The 19,029-nt window shown below is 41.0% G+C and overlaps 1 protein-coding gene across 1 annotated transcript in view; it reads right to left on the reverse strand.

The window, feature by feature from the left end:
* The window catches only part of LOC129243425 (protein Shroom-like), an 82,263-nt gene extending 70,472 nt beyond the window's left edge, over positions 1-11,791 (reverse strand). The window contains exons 1-2 of the mRNA XM_054880411.1: positions 10,830-11,791; positions 10,377-10,591 (exon numbers count right to left, since the gene is read on the reverse strand). Of these exons, the coding sequence (XP_054736386.1) occupies positions 10,377-10,591; positions 10,830-11,791 (1,177 nt within the window). The remainder of the gene's footprint in view (positions 1-10,376; positions 10,592-10,829) is intronic.
* Between the last annotated feature and the right edge of the window lie 7,238 nt (positions 11,792-19,029).

Here is a 19,029-nt window from a genome sequence, read left to right on the forward strand (position 1 = left end):
TGGCCGAAAACCAGTCGTATATTGACGAAAAAAAAGAACTGCGATTATAAAACGATTCTCAATCACATTCATTCAATGTGATTTACTGAAAAATAGGAAGCTGGGAATCTCTCGAGTTCAACGAAGAAAACAAAGAATGTCGCCTTCAAATTGTTTCTTAGCATCTCGTCACGCGGTCATAAGCAATGCTTTTTGTACTGAATCGTCACGGCAGATGAGAAATGGTGCCTTTACTTCAATGTGAAGCAAAGAAAGGAGTGCATGGCTCCAAGAAATTCGCCAAAGCCGAGAGTCAAACCGGATCTTCATCGAGAGAAGATCAGGATATGTGTTTGGTGGGAATGGGAGGGCATGGAGCACGGGGAAATGCTCGAAAATAATGCCACGGTCAACAAGGAGCTCTACATTGCTCAGCTACCCCGCGTGAATGAGGCCATTTGATTGAAAAGACCTGTTCGCCATGGTCGAACCATACTCCTCCACGATAACGCCAGGCCCCATGTTGCACAAGTCGCCTTCCCCAGATATTGCTCCAACCGATTACCATCTTTTTCGCTCCCTGTCAAACCATATCAAGACCTATTTTTCTTAAAAATTGGCTCAACAACTTCTTTAACACCAAAGTGGGCGATTTTTGGCGACACGTATTGTGATTATGCTCTTTGTTGGGCCAAGTTTGTTTACTTATTTTGCAGGTATCCGTGTTAGTCCATCTGTCAATGACTTGCTTCTGGGAAAGCGAGAAGATTTCTCTTTTGCGCATGCCTTGGTGGCAATCTATTTTTACCGCTTTGGATTTGCTATAAGATGGCCCCTATCTTGCCAGTTCATTCGCTTTCTCCTTTCCTTCAATGTTTCTATGGCCAGGTAGCCAAATGAGAGTAACGTCTGTCGTGGGCACTAAAGCAATAAGTTCTTCTTTGCATTTTAAGACGATTTTTGAACTTATTGTAGGCGACTTTAAAGCTAAGAAGGCTGCTTGACCATATGAAAAAATATATATTGTCTATAGTTGTTATGGATGCCTTCGAATTATCCTTCAGGCTTCCATCAGTGTAAAGTGCAGTTGTATCCTCTTTGATTATCTGAATTCAAATCTCATTCCTTTCACGTAGAACTACCTATTCTAAAGTCTCGGGTGGTGTCAACCAGTCCTGGTGATTTGGTTATTTAACACCGGGCGTTAAAATTGCGCATACATTTTGATACAGAGTATCACTTCAAGCATTCAAGTATGGATTTAAGTATAATTAACGTAAAATAATTTGAGCTTACAGCACTTTCATATCAAAAACGTAGTTTCACCTCCCAACATTATTTTATTTAATGTAATTTATTTTAAATTCAAGTCACAAAAACGAGTTGATTTAAAAAAGATGAGTACTACAGTGCCTGAACAACCTGAACATAAGAAAAACTTACGGAAATTCCAACACCGCCTCTCTAAGTTATTTAGCCTTGAAGTTATTAAATTACACATCCAGCATCAAAAAACCATAAAACTCCTCTCTGCATTGTTGCCACAATTCATCAAAACCAAATAAAGTTGCATCAAGTCCTCAAATTACAATTTTTTATGTCCCCATAAACAGAAAACATTTTTATTACATGCACGAATTTTTCTTAAATCATTAATCAAGTTGACGGACGAGACCCAAAAGCCATAATGCACTCAAATTTAACAGTTGATTATGGTAAATCTTTATGTAAATCTGCGCAAAACCAAAAATGAAAAATATGAAAAAAATATTAAAAAAAAAAAAAAAATCACAACAGCAACGCGATTACAACATAAAAGTGTGACAATAATGAAAAATTACAGACATAATTACCAAGCGGTGCGGCAACAATAAGCAGCAAGCAAAAGCATCGACAGCAGCAGCTGCAGCATCAACGCCAGCACCAACAGTTATTAACACTAAACAACATTTATGGGTGCCAAAAGAGCCGCCAAAAATATAATAAAAAAATGCAACTACGTTGAGGGAAGGGAATTTACATGCAAGTGGGCATATAAATGTGGAAGCATAAGTAGTTCCATATGTATGTATGTGTGAGTTGGATGCATGAGTGTGAGAAGACTTTGCAGTGAACGGGTAATTGCGCCTGCTTAATTGAGATTAATATTCGTGCATGAGTTGACAGTGTTGCAGCCAAAAAGAATAGCATAAAAAACAAGAAATATGAAAATATTGTAATGACTTCGCTGTTAAACGTTTACAATGACAATAAAACGCATTCGTACAAGGGAAAACGAAAAAATTAATACACACCACTGGGTTGGCTGGCTTGAAAATGAAAGTCATTTTTAAACGAGTTAAAAAAATAGTGAGGAATACCAGCAGCGCCGAAGCGGAAGAAGAATTCATCGAGCCATTTGATAGTAAGCGAGGTTTCAAAAAGGCGACTCTTCTAACCCGATGCTATGAAAGATTGTGCGAGCCGCAGAACTTCAACGCTCAATGCACAATTTTCTATAAGAGCGTACAATAGTTGGCATATGCCGATGATATTGGCACCATCGGCCTTAACAACGGCGCTGTTAGTTCTGCCTTTTCTAAGCTGTATGAAAAAGTAAAGGGAGTTGGGCTCTTGGCGAACGAGAGCAAAAGGAAGTACCTCCTGTCATCAAGCAAACAGTCGGCGCACTCGGTGCATCGGCATCCACATCACTGTTGAGAGTTATAACATCTGAAGTAGTAAGAGACTTCGTTCATTTAGGAGCCAGCATTAAAACCGGCAATAATACCAGGTTTGCAAATCATCCGTTGCCAACCAGTACTACTTTGGACGATGTGGGCAATTGAGTTATAAAGTCCTCTCAACGAAAAAACTAACAATCTACAAGGCTCTCATCAATTCCGTCCTATTGCAGTGTTTTAATCGCGGGAGGAAATGTAACGTGCTTCATAAAGTCACAAAGCGAAAGAGCGACCAAAAAAGTATTTGAAGCAAACCCTGAAGGAGTAAGAAGGAGAAGCCGGCCAAGGAGATGGTTGCAAGGCGTAGAAGACGATATAAGAGAGATAAGATATCTCACAACATAGAGCGAAAGCGCACAGTCGAGAAGAATGGGAACGGATTGTAGAGGTGGAATGGTTCACCCCGGACTGTACTGCTCAGATGATGATGTATAGTGCAGCAGCCAAAACGATAACAACATCTAATGAGGCGTCCGTTAGAGTGTTTGAGAGAAAGATTCTGCGGGAGATTTTTGGACACCGCACGCAGGCGACGGCAAGCAGCGCTTTGAGGCGCATAGTGGAACGAATAAATATCCAGCGGCTACGTTGGCTGAGTCATGCCGTCCGAATGGATATAAGCACTGCGACTCTCAAAGTATTCGGTGGTGGTAGCAGAGGAAGAGGAAGACCTCTTTTGTGTTGGAACGATCAGGTGGGGAAGAACTTGGCTTCATTTGCTATATCCAACTGGCGAATGGATCCAAACACTTCGGCTCTGAAAGTATTCGATGCGGTACCAGTTGGAGATAGCAAAGGATGGCAGATCAGGTGGAGAAAGACATGGCTTCACTTGGTGTGTCCAACTGGGGCCGGTTATCACGAGAAAGAAACGACTGGCGCGCTTTGTTGAACTGGGACAAAATCGCTTAAGCGCTTATCGCGCGATTCAAGAGGAGGAAATAAGGCTGCAAGAAGTACTACTCATAAACATAAATAAACATAGCCAGTGCGAGTAGGCTTAAATTACTTTAGAGTCAAAAATGACGTTATCCGAGATTATTATTTTGAGGTAACTATTTCGAGATTTGTGTTAGGGTTATCTTTCCAAGCAGTCTGGATTGGGAGGAGGGAAAAGTCTGCACGGAGATAGGTACCTCTATTTTCACCGACGGATCCAAGATGGAATGTAGAGTTGGAGCGGAGGTTTTCTCTAAATCAGCCAGGTTGCAGCTCTCTTCTGGTCAACTCCTGTAAGCAGCAGATCAAACGTCTCGAACGTGCAGGAAACATTTCTTTTATCTGGGTTCAGGGGCATAGAAACATCGAGGACAATCAAATTGCATATGAGTTTGCCCGGAAGTGGTCCATAGAACCGCAGCTGTCCCCATCTCAGACATCGGTGTACCCGTGATCGTAGTTAAAGGGAAACTGCACGATTTCTTTCTTAATAAAGCGCAAGAGAGACGCAATTCTATCAATCTGAAGAACACCTTAGCCTCAGTGCGACAGAAGCAGGAGGCTTAAAGTGTTCATTCAATTCCCTAACTCATAGCGGTGTCCACCGGGCACTGGATGAACGGAACTCATGCCGAGAAGCTTGGACTGCCGTACAACCCCGATTACAGAATCTGTGGGAATCTTGCACAGAAAGATACTGTTGAACACTTTCTCTGCAAATGCCCAGGTCTGGCGACTGGGCGCTTGAGGTTCCTTAGTGTGCCTTTTGGGGATAGTCTGGGGCGGTTCTACAGCCTAAGTCCGTTTTTTCTGCTCCATTGCATCAACAACAATGGATGGCTGTAGATGGTTTTTGCTCCTTTAAGTTTTGTATTATATTTTTTCGCAGGTAGGCCACGATTTTGGTATCAAAACGGAGCTTGCAGCTTTTAGTGTATCGGTGGTACTCTTGCCATCTAACGGAACGACCTGACTATTATTTGTTAGTGTTATTATTACTGATTAATTGTGCACTACTAACTCTCATGTGGTCTATTTTGCTTTGCAAGGGAGCCTACAGTTGGTAGCTTCTTATGAATTGAAGCATTTTCTGAGGGCTTGCGTTCCACGCCACGCTACATAAATATGTGTCTGAATGTTCATCTTTTTCAGGGTATAACTCAAAAATGTAAGGAAAAGTGTCACATCATTATTTTAATGACCAACACCCAGAACTAAATGTGAATGTGTAAATTTGTCTGCAGTAAACGGACAATGCCAGACGATGCGTGCATGCAAAACAACAACCACAAAAACGCTTCTTCAATTAAAGGTGTTACAAATTTATTTATGTATGTCCAAATATCCACACGTATACGGGCAGCCAGTCGGCTGAACATCAATGATTAACAGACTGCAGCAGTGCTGGCGAAAATCTCCGTTAACACTTCTTAAAAACCAAATCTCCAACTGAACGCTACCTTCAGCTCATCGTCATCCTCAAAGTTCATCCATTCGCGGCAGACCAACTATAAAATATTTAAATTTATTGCAAAATCAACACAACTATTGTTGTTGTTGGTGGAAGTTATTGTGCGCATATTTTCACTTTTTAAATGCGTTCGGACAAAAGAAATTAAAAGTTTTCGATTGCTGCAGCCGCCTTTAATGGTATTTTTTCTTCGTTTTGTGAATTGGCCGAAGCGAGTTGCAGTCAAGCAAACAACAACAATAAATGCAAATCGCCACAGACAGGAGTGCAATAAGACTTTTAGTTGGAGATGATCGACTGCTGAGTTTATTTTTTTTTCATTTTTTTTCGATTTTTTTTAATTTCGTTTTTTTTGTTTGTTTTTTGCTCTGTGGTTGCAGTCTGTAACTGTTGACCGCTGTCGGTTGTCAGCGACATGAATTACGCGTTCTGGCCCTGACCACATTAGTTAATTTGATTATGGCCAGTCATTGGTGGCGGCTGGGCGGATGCGATTTTATGTCGTTGGCCAGACAAGCAAAACAGAAAAACACACTACCGTTGTTGTTGTTGTGACATTATTGTTGGCGACTGCCAATGTGTGGCATTGCTTTTGTCCACTAATTAAATGCGTTGTGTGCGTTGAAAGCACAGAGCGGGAAATATGTCGAATTTGATTTGTGGCGAGTGGTGAAGGGCAGTAAAAATGTGATAAAGGAAATTGACCCAGAAAATGGTAATTCAATGGATTTGGATATAAAGGAGATTTAAAATTGAAAGTAAAACGTCGAGTTAAGAAGAATGGGTTAAGAAGAAAGTGTGATACGGTTACAAGTCATAACTCTAAAAATATTAAATTACTCAGAACTCAAATCGGGTAGCCTCTACCAGGGTATAGGTAGTACATAGTAGGCTCAGTAGCCTTGGTATACGAGGTGAAGTCCAAAATAAATAAGACTGGTGTTATAAAAATGTTTTTTGATATTCCTCGCTATGCAGCGACTCGGCGAGGACGCAGCGCATGGAACGTTTAGCGCACGGGTACAACAATTCAACAATTACAATGTGTTGTGAAATCACATATTGTTTTGTGTTTTCTTTAAATGCTGAGACTAAGTAAATATTCCCATCCCATCCAACAGGTGTAGATTTCTCAAAATTGCCTCTTTACGCTATCAAAGTTCGCGCGCAGCTATTCAATAAGCCTGTATAATCTTTTTGTTGCTATATGCGCTTTTGCATAATATTTTTTTAGTATTCCGCTCAAAGATGTGAATAAGGGTTATTGAGCTGAGGCAATCAAATATTCTTTGGCTGCCAACTAAGAAGACCTTCAATGATTCACTTGTCGGCCATGCTCTTATGCGAGTGCATATGCCGAAACAGAAGAATATTTACATATTGACATACGAGAATATTTACCACTTAACCTCAATAATTTACGAAGAATGAATTTTCGTAAGTTTTTTAATGAGAAAATTCTTGTATGTATGTATATATAATATATGTATATATACATAATAATATAAATTTTTGAAAAACTATGAGAAAAACTAATTAACTGCACTTAAGCAAGAAAATAATTTTTTTTTATTTCGTTTTTTTGCGCTGTGTGGCATTGCAATACAATTTTTTGGATTCTTATTTAATTTTTTTATTTTAATTTTTTTTATTTTTTTACATATTTCTTTATATCAATTTAAATTTATCCATATTTTATATTTGGTAGCATATCCCTTATATTCTTTTAATCTTTTTTGCTTAATTTTTTTTATTTAATTTTTTCTTTTCATTTTTTGCATTGTTCATTTTTTACATATTTTTCTTATATTTATGTATATTTTTATATTTGGTATCATATTTTTTTTACAATTTTTTTTATTTAAGTTTTTTATTTAAATTTTTAACATTTAAATTTTTTTTTATATTTAATTTTTTTATTTTAATTCTTCTATTTTCTGTTTAATTTTTTTATATTCATTTATATTTATCTATATTTTTATATTTGGTGGCATATTTTGTACTTTCTATGGTTGGTTGGTTGGTTTAAGGGTGACCCCGCATCGGAGTGCCACATAGACCGCAAGTTGGGTCCGTTGTGTTGCCCTAGAGCTCATTATTTTAAATGATTTCCCCACCTAACCGAGATTTTTATTGTAGATTTTGGTCAAAGATATTAATTCGTTTCGAAAATTTGATGAGAGATTCGATTTTCAGGTCCGAGAGTACTGAAAGATTGTCAATTGTTGGAGAGCCTAGAAGAGCGAGTCGACTTCTGGCTAGACCCGGACAACTGCACAGCAAATGTCTGCTCGATACTTCCTCATCTTCGTCCTCGCAGTATCTGCACAGGTCGTGTTGAGGAACCCCGAGCCGACGTGCGTGAGTGCCCAAAAGGCAGTGGCCGGTGATAAGAGATGTTATATGCCTTAGTTCGTGTTTCGAAAGACTTATAAGGGTTTTTGTCTGTTTCAGATTGTAGGATGGCCAGATTTGTCTGGTCGTAACGCAAGTAGTTTCCACTCGCCACCTCCGATCAGCAATGCTGTGAAATTCTCGATCGATGAGCATTTTACATGTTGAGAGCGGAATGTGGATTGTGGGTAAGTTACTAACATTTGATTGCGCAGCTCCAGCTCTTGCGAGCTCATCAGCTTTGCAGTTACCTTCGAATCCACTGTGACCTGGTATCCAGATAACTTGGACAGAATTCTGAACACTTATCTCGTTAAGAGATAAGAGACAGGATCGAACCACATCTGAGTGGGTATAAGAGGAGCTGAGTGCTCGAACGGCCGCTTGACTGTCGGTGAAAAAGCGGATATCCTCTAGTGATATTCTATTTTCTAAGAGAGTTTTCGCAGCATACCAGATAGCGCATACTTCCGCTTGGAATACGCTACAGTAGTCGGGTAATCTAAATGATAGATTGATGTGAGGGGAATTGGAAAAGATTCCAAATCCCACTTTGCCGTCTTGTTTTGAACCATCTGTATATATAGTCAGAGGGCCATCGATTTCGGTAAGATTTGTCTTCCATTCTTCCCTAGTTGGGAGTGAACAGGAGAATAGCAAGGGTGGTGATGGAAGACTTACATGATAGTCTATGTCGGAAGAGATAACAGTGTTCCTGTTCAGTATGGCCGAATGGCCAAGATACTTATTCCATTTCGATATAGCATTCATGCGTGTCGCTGCTTTCGCTGCAATCGCTTTGCCAGCCAGATCGATAGGGAACAAGTGAAGCAGCGTGTTTAGAGCCTTAGTAGGTGTTGTACTTAAGCATCCTGTTATCAGAAGGCAGGCTGTTCTTTGAACTCGATCAATTGTGGCTACTCTACACCGTTTTTCGAGTGCTGTCCACCATACAACCACACCGTAGAAGAGTATCGGTTTGATGATCGAGGTATATATCCAATAAATGATCCGAGGTGAAAAACCCCAGGTTTTGCCTATAGCTTTCTTACAAGTATAGAGAGCTATGAAAGCTTTTTTACATCTGTTTTCGATGTTCAATTTCCAACTCAACTTCCTATCTAGAATAACTCCTAGATATTTAGCTGAATCAGATAGAAGTAATGATTCCCCTTTTAAAGTTATTGTTTGCAGTGGAGGAGATTGTTGTTTCCTATTGAAGAGAACAAGATCTGTCTTTGCTGGATTCGCATTTAGTCCGCATTCGGTGCACCATTTTGACAGAATATTGATTGAACGTTGCATGAGCTCAGTGAGGGTATTCAGGTGTTTGCCTGACACGCAGAGAGCAATATCATCTGCATAGGCTACAACCTTGCAGCCTGCTTTTTCGAGATTTCGAAGCAAACTGTTTACAGCGAGATTCCAGAGAAGGGGTGAAAGTACTCCGCCTTGAGGAGTGCCTTTGACGGCGTACATTCTCATGCGGCTTACCCCAAGCTCTGAAGTGATTATTCTATTTTGGAGCATTTGTTCGATCATCTTTCGGATGGAGTAATTGATACCCAATTTGGCAATTTCAGACAAAATAGCGTTGGGTTCAATATTATTAAAAGCACCTTCTATGTCCATAAATGCGACAAGAGAGTACTCTTTATTGTGAAGGGAAGTTTCCACTGTTTGCACCAGTGAATGAAGTGCCGTTTCAGTCGATTTCCCTTTAGTGTAGGCATGTTGTGCCTCAGAGATCAACTTAGTATCAAGTTGGGTTTTGATTTGCTCATCTAAGACTTTTTCAAAAGCCTTTAAGCAAAAAGAGGTTAGGCTAATGGGCCTGAAGTCGTTTGGTTTGCAGTGTGAAGGCTTTCCCGTTTTCGGAATGAATACTACCTTCGATTTCTTCCAAATTGTCGGAAGATAAGAGAGATTTAAACACTTGTTAAAGATCCTTGTTAACCAAGGCAGTAGAATTTCCAGTCCTTCTTGAAGTTCTGCTGGAATGATGTTGTCAGGACCTGGTGATTTAAATTTTTGAAAGCTTAGTATTGCTGTGGAGATGCTATTAGAGCTGATTAGATCTGATCTATTCCCATAATTACTCTGAAGAGTGCTGGGAAGTGCAGGTAAGTTGGCAACACAGCCTGGAAAGTGAGATTCTAGAAGTATTCTAAGAGTGTGGTCAGTTGAAGTAGTCCAAGTTCCATCTTGAGTCATGATAAAACTGGGAGAGACTGGGTTTGATGCAAGAATCTTGCGTAGTCTGCTTACTTCTGAAGTGTTCTCTAATTCTTGAGTGTATGATCGCCAGGATGTGCGTTTTGCACTTCTGACAGCTTTCTTAAAGTCTTTGAGACATTGTCGATATTCTTCCCATTCGTCTGTTATTTTACATTGGTTAAAGAGTTTCCGAGTTCGATTGCGAAGTTCTGAGATTTCTGGAGTCCACCAAAAAGGTTTATGCTTACCTCCTGTTTTTGTCAGGGGGCAAGATTGTCGTGCTGCGCTTTGACACGTCTTCGTTATCATGTTGACAGCGTTTTCGATATCGTTTTTATTTGCCATTTCAAACTGCCTGATATCAGGAAGTCCATTGGCAAGATGTTCTTTATATTTGATCCAATTCATACGTTTTTTGTTAAGGTACTTCATGGGTTTTGCCGTTTCGGCTTTTAAAGTGAATGTTATATATTGGTGGTCGGAAAAAGAGTGCTGTTTATCAACGCTCCAGTCCTGCACCAGTTGTGTACATGATTCGCTAGCAAGAGTAATATCGAGTACCTCTCTTCTAGACGAGTTAAGAAACGTAGGGACATCACCTCTATTACATATATCAAGCTTATTCGCTAGAATATAATCAAAAAGTTGCTCACCTCGTGTGTTGTTGTTTGTACTGCCCCAAACAGTATTATGTGCATTAGCGTCTGCTCCAATAATGACGCGTTTCTGGATCAGATGCGCCGTATTGACGAGCCTCCTCACTGCTTCAGGAGGAGGCGCCTCCGCTGCGTCGTAAGGCATGTAAGCCGACACAATCCAAATCGGGCCGTGGACTGCTTCAACCTCAATGGCAGTGGTGTCAGCATTGCTAAAGGGAAGAAGAAAAGCATTAATATGTTTTCGAATGAGAATACAAGAGCGCGATCTAACGTTAGCCTCACCTTGAAACAAGGTGTAGTGCGTATCTTTCAGGCCGCATATCTTGTTGTTTGATATCCAAGGTTCTTGGATGAGAATGATGTCTTCTCTGAGGTCAGAGAGACGAAGAATGAGGGCTGCCGAGGCAGCCTTAGAGTGGTGCAGGTTAATCTGCAGCACTTTTAGACGGACATTCAACGACTGTGGCGTTCGCGTCATCACCGCTATCTAAAAGACTATCCTCGTCCTCGAGTTGAATGTTAAATAAGTTTCCCACAAGTTCGCTGTTTGATTCCGAGTCGGACTCAATCGTCGAAGCTTGTGAGAGAGGCTTATCGACATCCATCTTGGGGGCCGCCGTACTCTCTTCGCTGGGTGCGAGGAGGTTTTTCGGCTGATAGGTCCAGATGGTAGCTGTAGTGAACCCGAATGCCACAATCCCCTTACGGTCGTCCAGTGCTTTAACGCTTTCCTGGTCCAGGAGCAGCGTGACATGTCTGGAGTTTCCTGAAGGCTCTTCCACCTTAACTACCCTCCAGTTTTCGGTGGGTAGGTTCGGGTTTCCGACCTTCAGTAGCTCCAGGATGGTTTCCGGATCGGATGGCTCTACAGGTATTCTTGCTCTGCCGCGAGGTTTGTTGGGAATTTCGCTCTTCTTGATTAGTTGGAGCTTCGCTCCGGGCCACACCTCGCCGAGTCGGTCGAGGGCCTTGCCGTACAGGCTGACAGAGCGTTGATCTGAGCAAGCGATCAACTTGACCCTTGCTTGGAACCAACCCGCGTCAGAGCAGAAAGGAGGGGGTCCTGGGTTCTGCTTCAGAACGTCCAGGTAGCCCAACTGAAGTTTTCTCTCCACAATCTTCCAGTTTGATGGAGAGATGAAACCGTCAGGGTGGCTCTTATCCACCACCGCCATGACCAGACTATCTCTGGCAACTTCGCAGAACTTGCGTAGTTTGACCTCAGAGGAAACTTTATGCTTCTTGGGGTCGTTGGAGCTATGAGGATCCTCTGAAGACCGCTGCCGCTTAGCTGCACTCGGTTTATCTTTGGACGCCTCATAACTCCGAAGGAACTCCCGGGCCCAATCGAGAGTTGACTTTTGCTGGTCGGACAGCTCCTCCTCAGGGGTTTTGCCGAACTTTTCCATAAGGAAAGTGGCGCGTCTTCGATCTCTATAACTCTTTTTATTTAGTTTGTTATTTTAATTTTTAAATTTTTGTTTATTTAATAATTTTTGTTATATTTAATTTTATTATTTTATTTTTTCTTTATTTTTTTTTTATATTTATCTATATTTTTATATATGGTATCTTATTTTTTATTTTCTATAATTCATTTTTATTTAATTTTTTTTTAAGTTTTTAATTTTTTTAGATTTAATTTTTTTATTTTTATTTAAGTTTTTTTATTGTTTCTTTATTTTTTTTTTATATTCATTTATATTTATCTATATTTTTATATTTGGTATCGTATTTTTTATTTTCTATAACACTTTTTGTATTACATTTTTTTATTTTAAGTTTTTTTATTTTTTAATTTTTTTTGTTTTTTCACATATTTTTCTTAAATTCATGTATGTTTATCTGCATATATTCCTATATGTGGTATCATAGTTTTTTTTTATAACTCTTTTTTATTCATTTTTTTTATTTAAATTTTTTTATTTTTTATATATTTTTTAAATTCATTTATATTTATCTACATTTTGTATTTGGTATCATATTTTTTATTTTCGATTACATTTTGTTTATAATTCACTGAGTAAATAAATAATAAAAAAAAGCGAAATAGAGAAGATAAGGAACTTTGAGAAATGCAAAAACAAACAAAACCAAAACAGAAAGAAAAATATACCCAACATCATTTGACGCTTCCCCGCTTCATTAAATATTAATTTGTTTTTCAAATTATGAAATTTTTCACGCTGAATACTTCAGCTGATTGGAATGCGCACTCGCTTTTGTTATTGTTTTTTTTTTTTGTTTCTTTTGTTTAAATTGTTATTGCTTTGCAGTTTTTGCCCCAATTTCCAGTACAGTCTATAATTTTTATTTTTATTTCTATTCGATTTTCAGTTCTTCTGCATGCCGCTTAAATGTTTCTGTCAACCAGTTCTCTTTTGCACTTCAGTCGGCCAGAAGTATTATTATATGATTTTGTATTAGCATAAAATAGTAGAGCAATTCGAGACGGAAAACAAATCGTGCATCATTAATCACGCTAATGGATAGCGGGCGCAGGCACAAACGCCGCTAAATGCATTGTCATTTAAGTAGAGCGAAAATCGACACAAAAGAAGTTTGTGAAGTAAACTTGCAAAGCAGACAATGAAGGCCTACTATAAATATGTATGTATATGCATGGATATGTGCGTGCATGTACGTGTGTGTGTATGTGTGTTGGTGAAATGTGAACCCGCTTGCTGTCAATCTTTATTAAAACGAACGCCATCAACTTCATTGACTTGCTTGAGTGCTTGTTATAGCTAGTATTTTAGTTGTTGTTGTTGTTACTGTGATTGTTACACAGCGCATAGTGAAACGTCAAAGTCAATTTTGATTAATTGCAAAAAATAAAAAGCACTGCAATAAGCGGCGCTCTAAGGCGGCCATTTGGCCAATTTTATGCTAGCTGCCTGTAGGCTGTGCACATGGCGTATGAGCGACTATTTGGCAAAGATGTAAAATGTGGTATGAACATATCAGTAGCTATTTTTAGTTCATACTTAATTGAGGCTTTTATTTTAAATATATATATATACCCTTAGAGAAAACTGTATAAATTTAAGAAGCTAGAAAAAGGGGAAAACAAGAAAGCTGACCTTCAGGCTGCGCCGCATTTTCTTGTTTGGCGGTTCGCATCACAAATTAAAAATAGTGCAGGAGATGTGGCGTCGTTGCCCTCAGCAGCAAAAATATCTTCACGTTTGAAGAGTTTTATGAAAACCATGTTTTTTGTACCGTTTTAATGGTGTCACTTCAGGCAGTAAAGCGGCGCCATTGCCGGTGGCGTCACTTCACTTGCGTTGCTTCCAGCTCTAACTAAATCTTAGCCGTTTAGAGGCCGCCGACAAAGCCATTTGCAGGTAACACATGCATGTGCATATATATTTCTGGCTACTACTGCTGTTAATTTCACACATCTATCCAACCATGCCGCATGGCTTCTTTGTATATATTATTATTAGAAGGCCATTACGCACTGCGACCAGAGTTGATCTATTGTGCAAGACCTATTTTTGTAACCCTAGATTTTAAGGCTTTTTATAAATTTTAGCACTATTGTGGGTTTGTTGTTCCAAAGATTACATGGAGATACTACGATACCACCAAGGTGGTGAAGTCTTTGTCTGCCCAGCGCAGGACATTCACAAAGCACATGTTCTGAGCTTTCTATATCCATTTCGCAAAAGCGGCAGACATTGGTCTCTGATAGACCAATGTTATTTAAATGATACCTCAGGCTGCAGTGACCTGTGAGGTATCCTGTTAAAAGACGCAGATCTACTCTGTTTAGTGAGAGTAGCTTGTCTGATATTCCTTTGTTGGGACTAAGAAATTGTTTGGCTTGACGCTGACCGGCACAATTTAGCCAGTGTGCAGCAAATTTCCTTTCTTCCCATTTCCTAAGGAATTCATTAATGTGGCCTTTTGTTAGTCCACAGAAAGGCTCAGGACCAGTAAGTTGCATATTTGCTCCTTGTTTTGCAAGGTCATCAGCCATTTCATTTCCCTCATGTCCTTCATGTCCCGGAATCCAACATAGTGTTACTGTGTTGAGGTTTCCTAACGTATTTAGAAGGTTTAGGCAATCATTTACCAATTTAGAGGTGATAGTTGTTGATAGAAGGGCTTTTAGAGCCGCTTGACTATCTGAGAGTATGTAGATGTGAGTGCCTCTCATTTTCCTGCGAAGGCATTCTCTCACACATATTTCAATGGCATGTATTTCTGCCTGGAATATTGTTGGGTAGAGTCCCATCGGAATCGATTTTTTAAATTTAGGCCCATTGATTCCTGCCCCTGCTCTACCATCTTCCAGCTTGGATCCATCAGTGAACCATAATTGAGATCCAGGCTTGAAATTGATAGAATTAGTTCTCCAAGTTGTTCGTTCATTAATAATAATTCGGAAGTTTCTGTAGAGAATGGGTTTGGGAGATATTGTATCCACCCTGTGTAGTATAGGAGTGTGTCGAAAGTCTTCTAAGATCTTTAGATGTCCTCTCATATCTCCACTTTTAAGATCGGCGTTGCCTTTTAGTCTTAAGGCACTCAATCTTGCTTCTTTTTCAATTAAGATGGGAAGCGGTGGTATACCTAGGAGCACGCCCAAAGCGTCAGTTGGGCATGTTTTCATTGCTCCTGTTATACCGATGCAGATGAGGCGGTACAATTTGTTAAGATCGCTTGCCGCCTTTCGTTGCTTAACTTTGGGCCACCATGCTATGGAAGCATAAGTGACTATAGGCTTAACAACTGTAGTGAATGTCCAGTAGGTCATTCTGGGGCTGAGCCCCCATGTTTTACCAAAAAGCCTTGTGCAGGCATAGAATGCCCTTGTGGCTTTTACAGTAACTTTCTCAAGATGCGAGTTCCAGGTAAGCGCTTTGTCAAGGTTGATACCAAGGTAGTTCGCCTCTGTGGAGAGTTGTAGAGTCGATTCATTCAGGACAGGACATTTGATGTTGATATTCCTTTTCCTGGTGAACGGCACTAGCGCAGTTTTTGATGGGTTGATAGAGAGCCCTTTGTCAGTGCACCATTTGTTTATTATGTTGAGGGCTTGTTGCATGCGGTTAGAGATGGTCTCTTCATGCCAGCCCACTATATATACTACCAGGTCATCAGCATAGCCCTGGGTGTGGAATCCTAGGTTGTTCAGTTTGTGGAGAAGTTCATCTATTACTAGTGTCCACAGAAGAGGAGAGAGTACTCCCCCTTGCGGGCAACCTCTTGTGGCCTTGATAGACTTTATTCTTCCTCCTAATTCTGTACTGATCGTTCTGGATTTCAGCATCGATATAGTCCATCGTCTGATGGGTTTAGGTACGTCCTTTTGAGATAGGGCATTGTTGATTGCCTCATAGGACGTATTATCGAAAGCTCCTGTTATGTCAATAAAAGCGCAAAGTGCGATTTGTTTTGACTCAATAGCTTTTTCAATAATGGTTACCAGACTGTGTATTGCAGTCTCAGTAGATTTACCTTGTTGGTAGGCAAATTGAAGTTGGTGCAGTGGGAAATTAACCAAGTTATTCTCCCGTATGTGCTGATCCAATATTTTTTCCATTGTTTTTAGGAAAAATGAGCTGAGGCTAATCGGTCTGTATGACTTAGGCAATTGTTCGGGTTTTTTCCCTACCTTTGGAATGAATACGACCTTTACCTCAGCCCATTTCGTAGGGATATAACCTAGCATTAGGCTTGCTTTATATAGTCTGGACAAAGTAGGGACAATGTATTGGCTTCCCTTTTGCAGAAGGCAAGGGAATATCCCATCAGGTCCAGGAGATTTGTATGGGCTAAATGTAGATATAGCCCATTGTACCCGATTTTCATGGAATAGCTTATTTGCCAGCTTTAGGTCCTCCCTGTCAGCATAAGTGGTAGGTTCTACCAACATTGTGGACTCATGTAAAGCATGGCATCCCGGGAAATGGGTGTCCAGTAGAAGTTGGCTAGTTTCTTCTGGGTTTTTAGTGTAGCTACCATCTGGCTTTTTCAGGGTACATATGCCGTTTGAGTGATCCTTTGATAAGGCTTTCTGGAGGCGGATAGCATTAGGAAGATTTGAAATCTTATCACAGTGATCCCTCCAGGAAGCTCTCTTAGATTTCCTCAATTCTTTGTTGAAGTTGGTTAGAGCTCTTGAGTAGGAGTCCCAGTCCCCTGTTTGTTTAGCTCTATTCCATAATACTCTGGTTTCATGGCGTAGTCTTGAAAGCGTACTATTCCACCAAGGGACATCCCTTCGTGGTTTTTTCACTTTTTCCTGACAGCTCTCATGAAATGCAGACGTAATGTTTGAGTGGAGTTCATTTGCCTCCATCTCAAGCTCAGATTTAAGCACCAGGTGATGCTTAGAGTAGTTAGCACTTTGTTCTAAGTTAAAGTGAAAGACATTCCAATTTATATTCCTTGGATTTCTGTAAATTGTTATGTGCGGTAAGGTAGCACCTAAGTCAAACCTGATAAGACTGTGGTCCGACATTGATGCTTCCCCGGACACATGCCAATTTGAGACTTCTGATAGTACATTTGGACTACATAGGGTAAGATCAAGTACTTCCTCCCTTATTGCATTCCTAAATGTTGGTTCATTGCCTCGGTTTACTATTGATACATTATATCTAAGTAAGAATTCAAGAAGGCACTCACCTCTCGCATTGATGTTTGTGCTGCCCCATATCGTATGATGGGCATTCGCATCGCATCCTATTATCCAGCGTAGGTGGTTCTCCTTGCAGTAGTTGACTAGGGCTACAAGTTCCCTTGTTGGAGCAGTTTCCTCATCTCCTGGAAGGTATGCAGAGGCAATGATTACCTCGTGCTCGCCTTTGTCTGTTGGCACCTTGGTCCAGATCGCAACGAGATCGGTGGTAGTGAACTGCGAAATGGGAATGAAAGTTAAATTATTGCTAATTAAGATTGCCGCTCTAGGGCGATCATTGTTGGCATAGATTAACTTACCATTAACATCTTGGAGTCCCTCAATGACTCTCTCACGTACCCACGGTTCTTGGATTAGAGCTATATCCAAGTTTTGTTTGTTAAACCTCCTTGCTAGTTCAGCCGAGGCAGCCTTTGCATGGTGGAGGTTTAATTGAAGGCATCCGAGTTGCCTTCTATTGTTGCTTAGGTTAGCGTGTGGCATTATCGCCTCTGTTTTTTGGCACTGGCTGCCTTTTTCTTGCCTCTGTTGCTACCCAGCAAGGCCGCTTCCTCAGCAGAGTGACGCTCGCCTTTTTTGGTCCTCTTTGGACCTTTATTTTTCTTGTCGGCACGAAGCGGGGGTCGCATTCTTATGCCTTCCTCTACCCTTTGAGCACTTGACATTGGTGCAGGCTTGGTGGCGTGTGGCGCATCTTTAGAGCAACATGGTTGCTCATCAGTTTGCGTTACGCTCACTGCGGTTGCTGCGATCGCCGATGCCGAAGTGCAGGGTTGTTCCTCGGTCCGCTGCAATGCGGGAGGCTTGGGCGCTTCTGGTTCAGCATCCTTCTCCGGGGTTTTGGCCTTAGTTCTAAGTTGAACTGTGCTAAACCCATAGTTCAACCCGTAGTGATGTTTTTTGATCACAATGGCGGAGATGGGGTCGATTGCGATGGTTAGCTCCGTCACCTTACCCTTTTGTACTCTACGTAGTACCCGCCATTCCTGAACGTTCAGGCCAGAGTTTTGCCCATCCAGGAGGTTGAGGATGTCCTCTGTGGATGTGCTGTCCAGTTCTGGAAAGTGGCATGTGAAGATCAAAGGCCTTGGTATGTCCTTTTCCAAAACGATCTTAATTTGCGCATCTTTCCATGGTTGAAGTTTAGGCATTGCTGCCTTTAACCAGTCGGTAGTTTCATCGTTGCCACATGAGACAACTATGTATCCTGCGCGGAAGGTGCAGCTATTAAAGAATGGCTTGGCACCACCAGTCTGCTTTTTCCTTATGCTGTCCAGGATAGCGTGTTGAATGGCCTTTAGTTTATCCGTAGGCCATATCGTTGCCGGATAATCAGGTGGTATGATACCCAGCTTGGTGCTACATGCAGCATCTTTGTAGGACATTTTAGCCGTCCCTTCTTTCACCTCCAGGTTAGGCACTGCTGCCTTTGCCCTTTCGGCTTCTGATGGGTCAGTTGTCCTTTCCACTAAGTTAGCTCTTTTGGGAGATCTTTGCTTAGGGGTGGTGCTGCTGGAGCGCTGACGCTTTAAGTTCATTGGCTGCTGTGCTAGTTGTCGCGCTTCTTCAATGGAGTGACCTTTACCCAGGTGGTACCTGAGTCGCTTTCTGGCGGCACCGCTGAGCCGCAGCTTCACTTCCATTTCCGCTCCATTCTTAGCCGAACTTGTGTTTTTTGAGGGAGAAGTTAAGAGTTTCTCCTCTTCCTCTGGTGATAAAGCGGAAGTTTTCCCGATGGGCCCAAGGTCCATTTCGTCTACTTCCATCTCTAATTGCGCTATGGCAGAGGTCGGGCATTCGCTGCCTTTTGTTGCCTGCGGCAATTGTTGTTGTTCGACAGTGGCTGCCGAAAGGTCACTGCTGACCTGGTTTGTAGAAGGCATTGTTGCCTTTTCTTTGTTTTCGTTAGTTTCAGACATAAGTGAGTCCCACGAGTAAAGGGGAATGGAGGTCGAGCCGCAACAGTGCCCCGGTGTTGCGGTAAGGCTAATT

This window comes from Anastrepha obliqua, chromosome 4, assembly GCF_027943255.1.
Source record: "Anastrepha obliqua isolate idAnaObli1 chromosome 4, idAnaObli1_1.0, whole genome shotgun sequence".
Lineage (NCBI taxonomy): Eukaryota > Metazoa > Arthropoda > Insecta > Diptera > Tephritidae > Anastrepha > Anastrepha obliqua.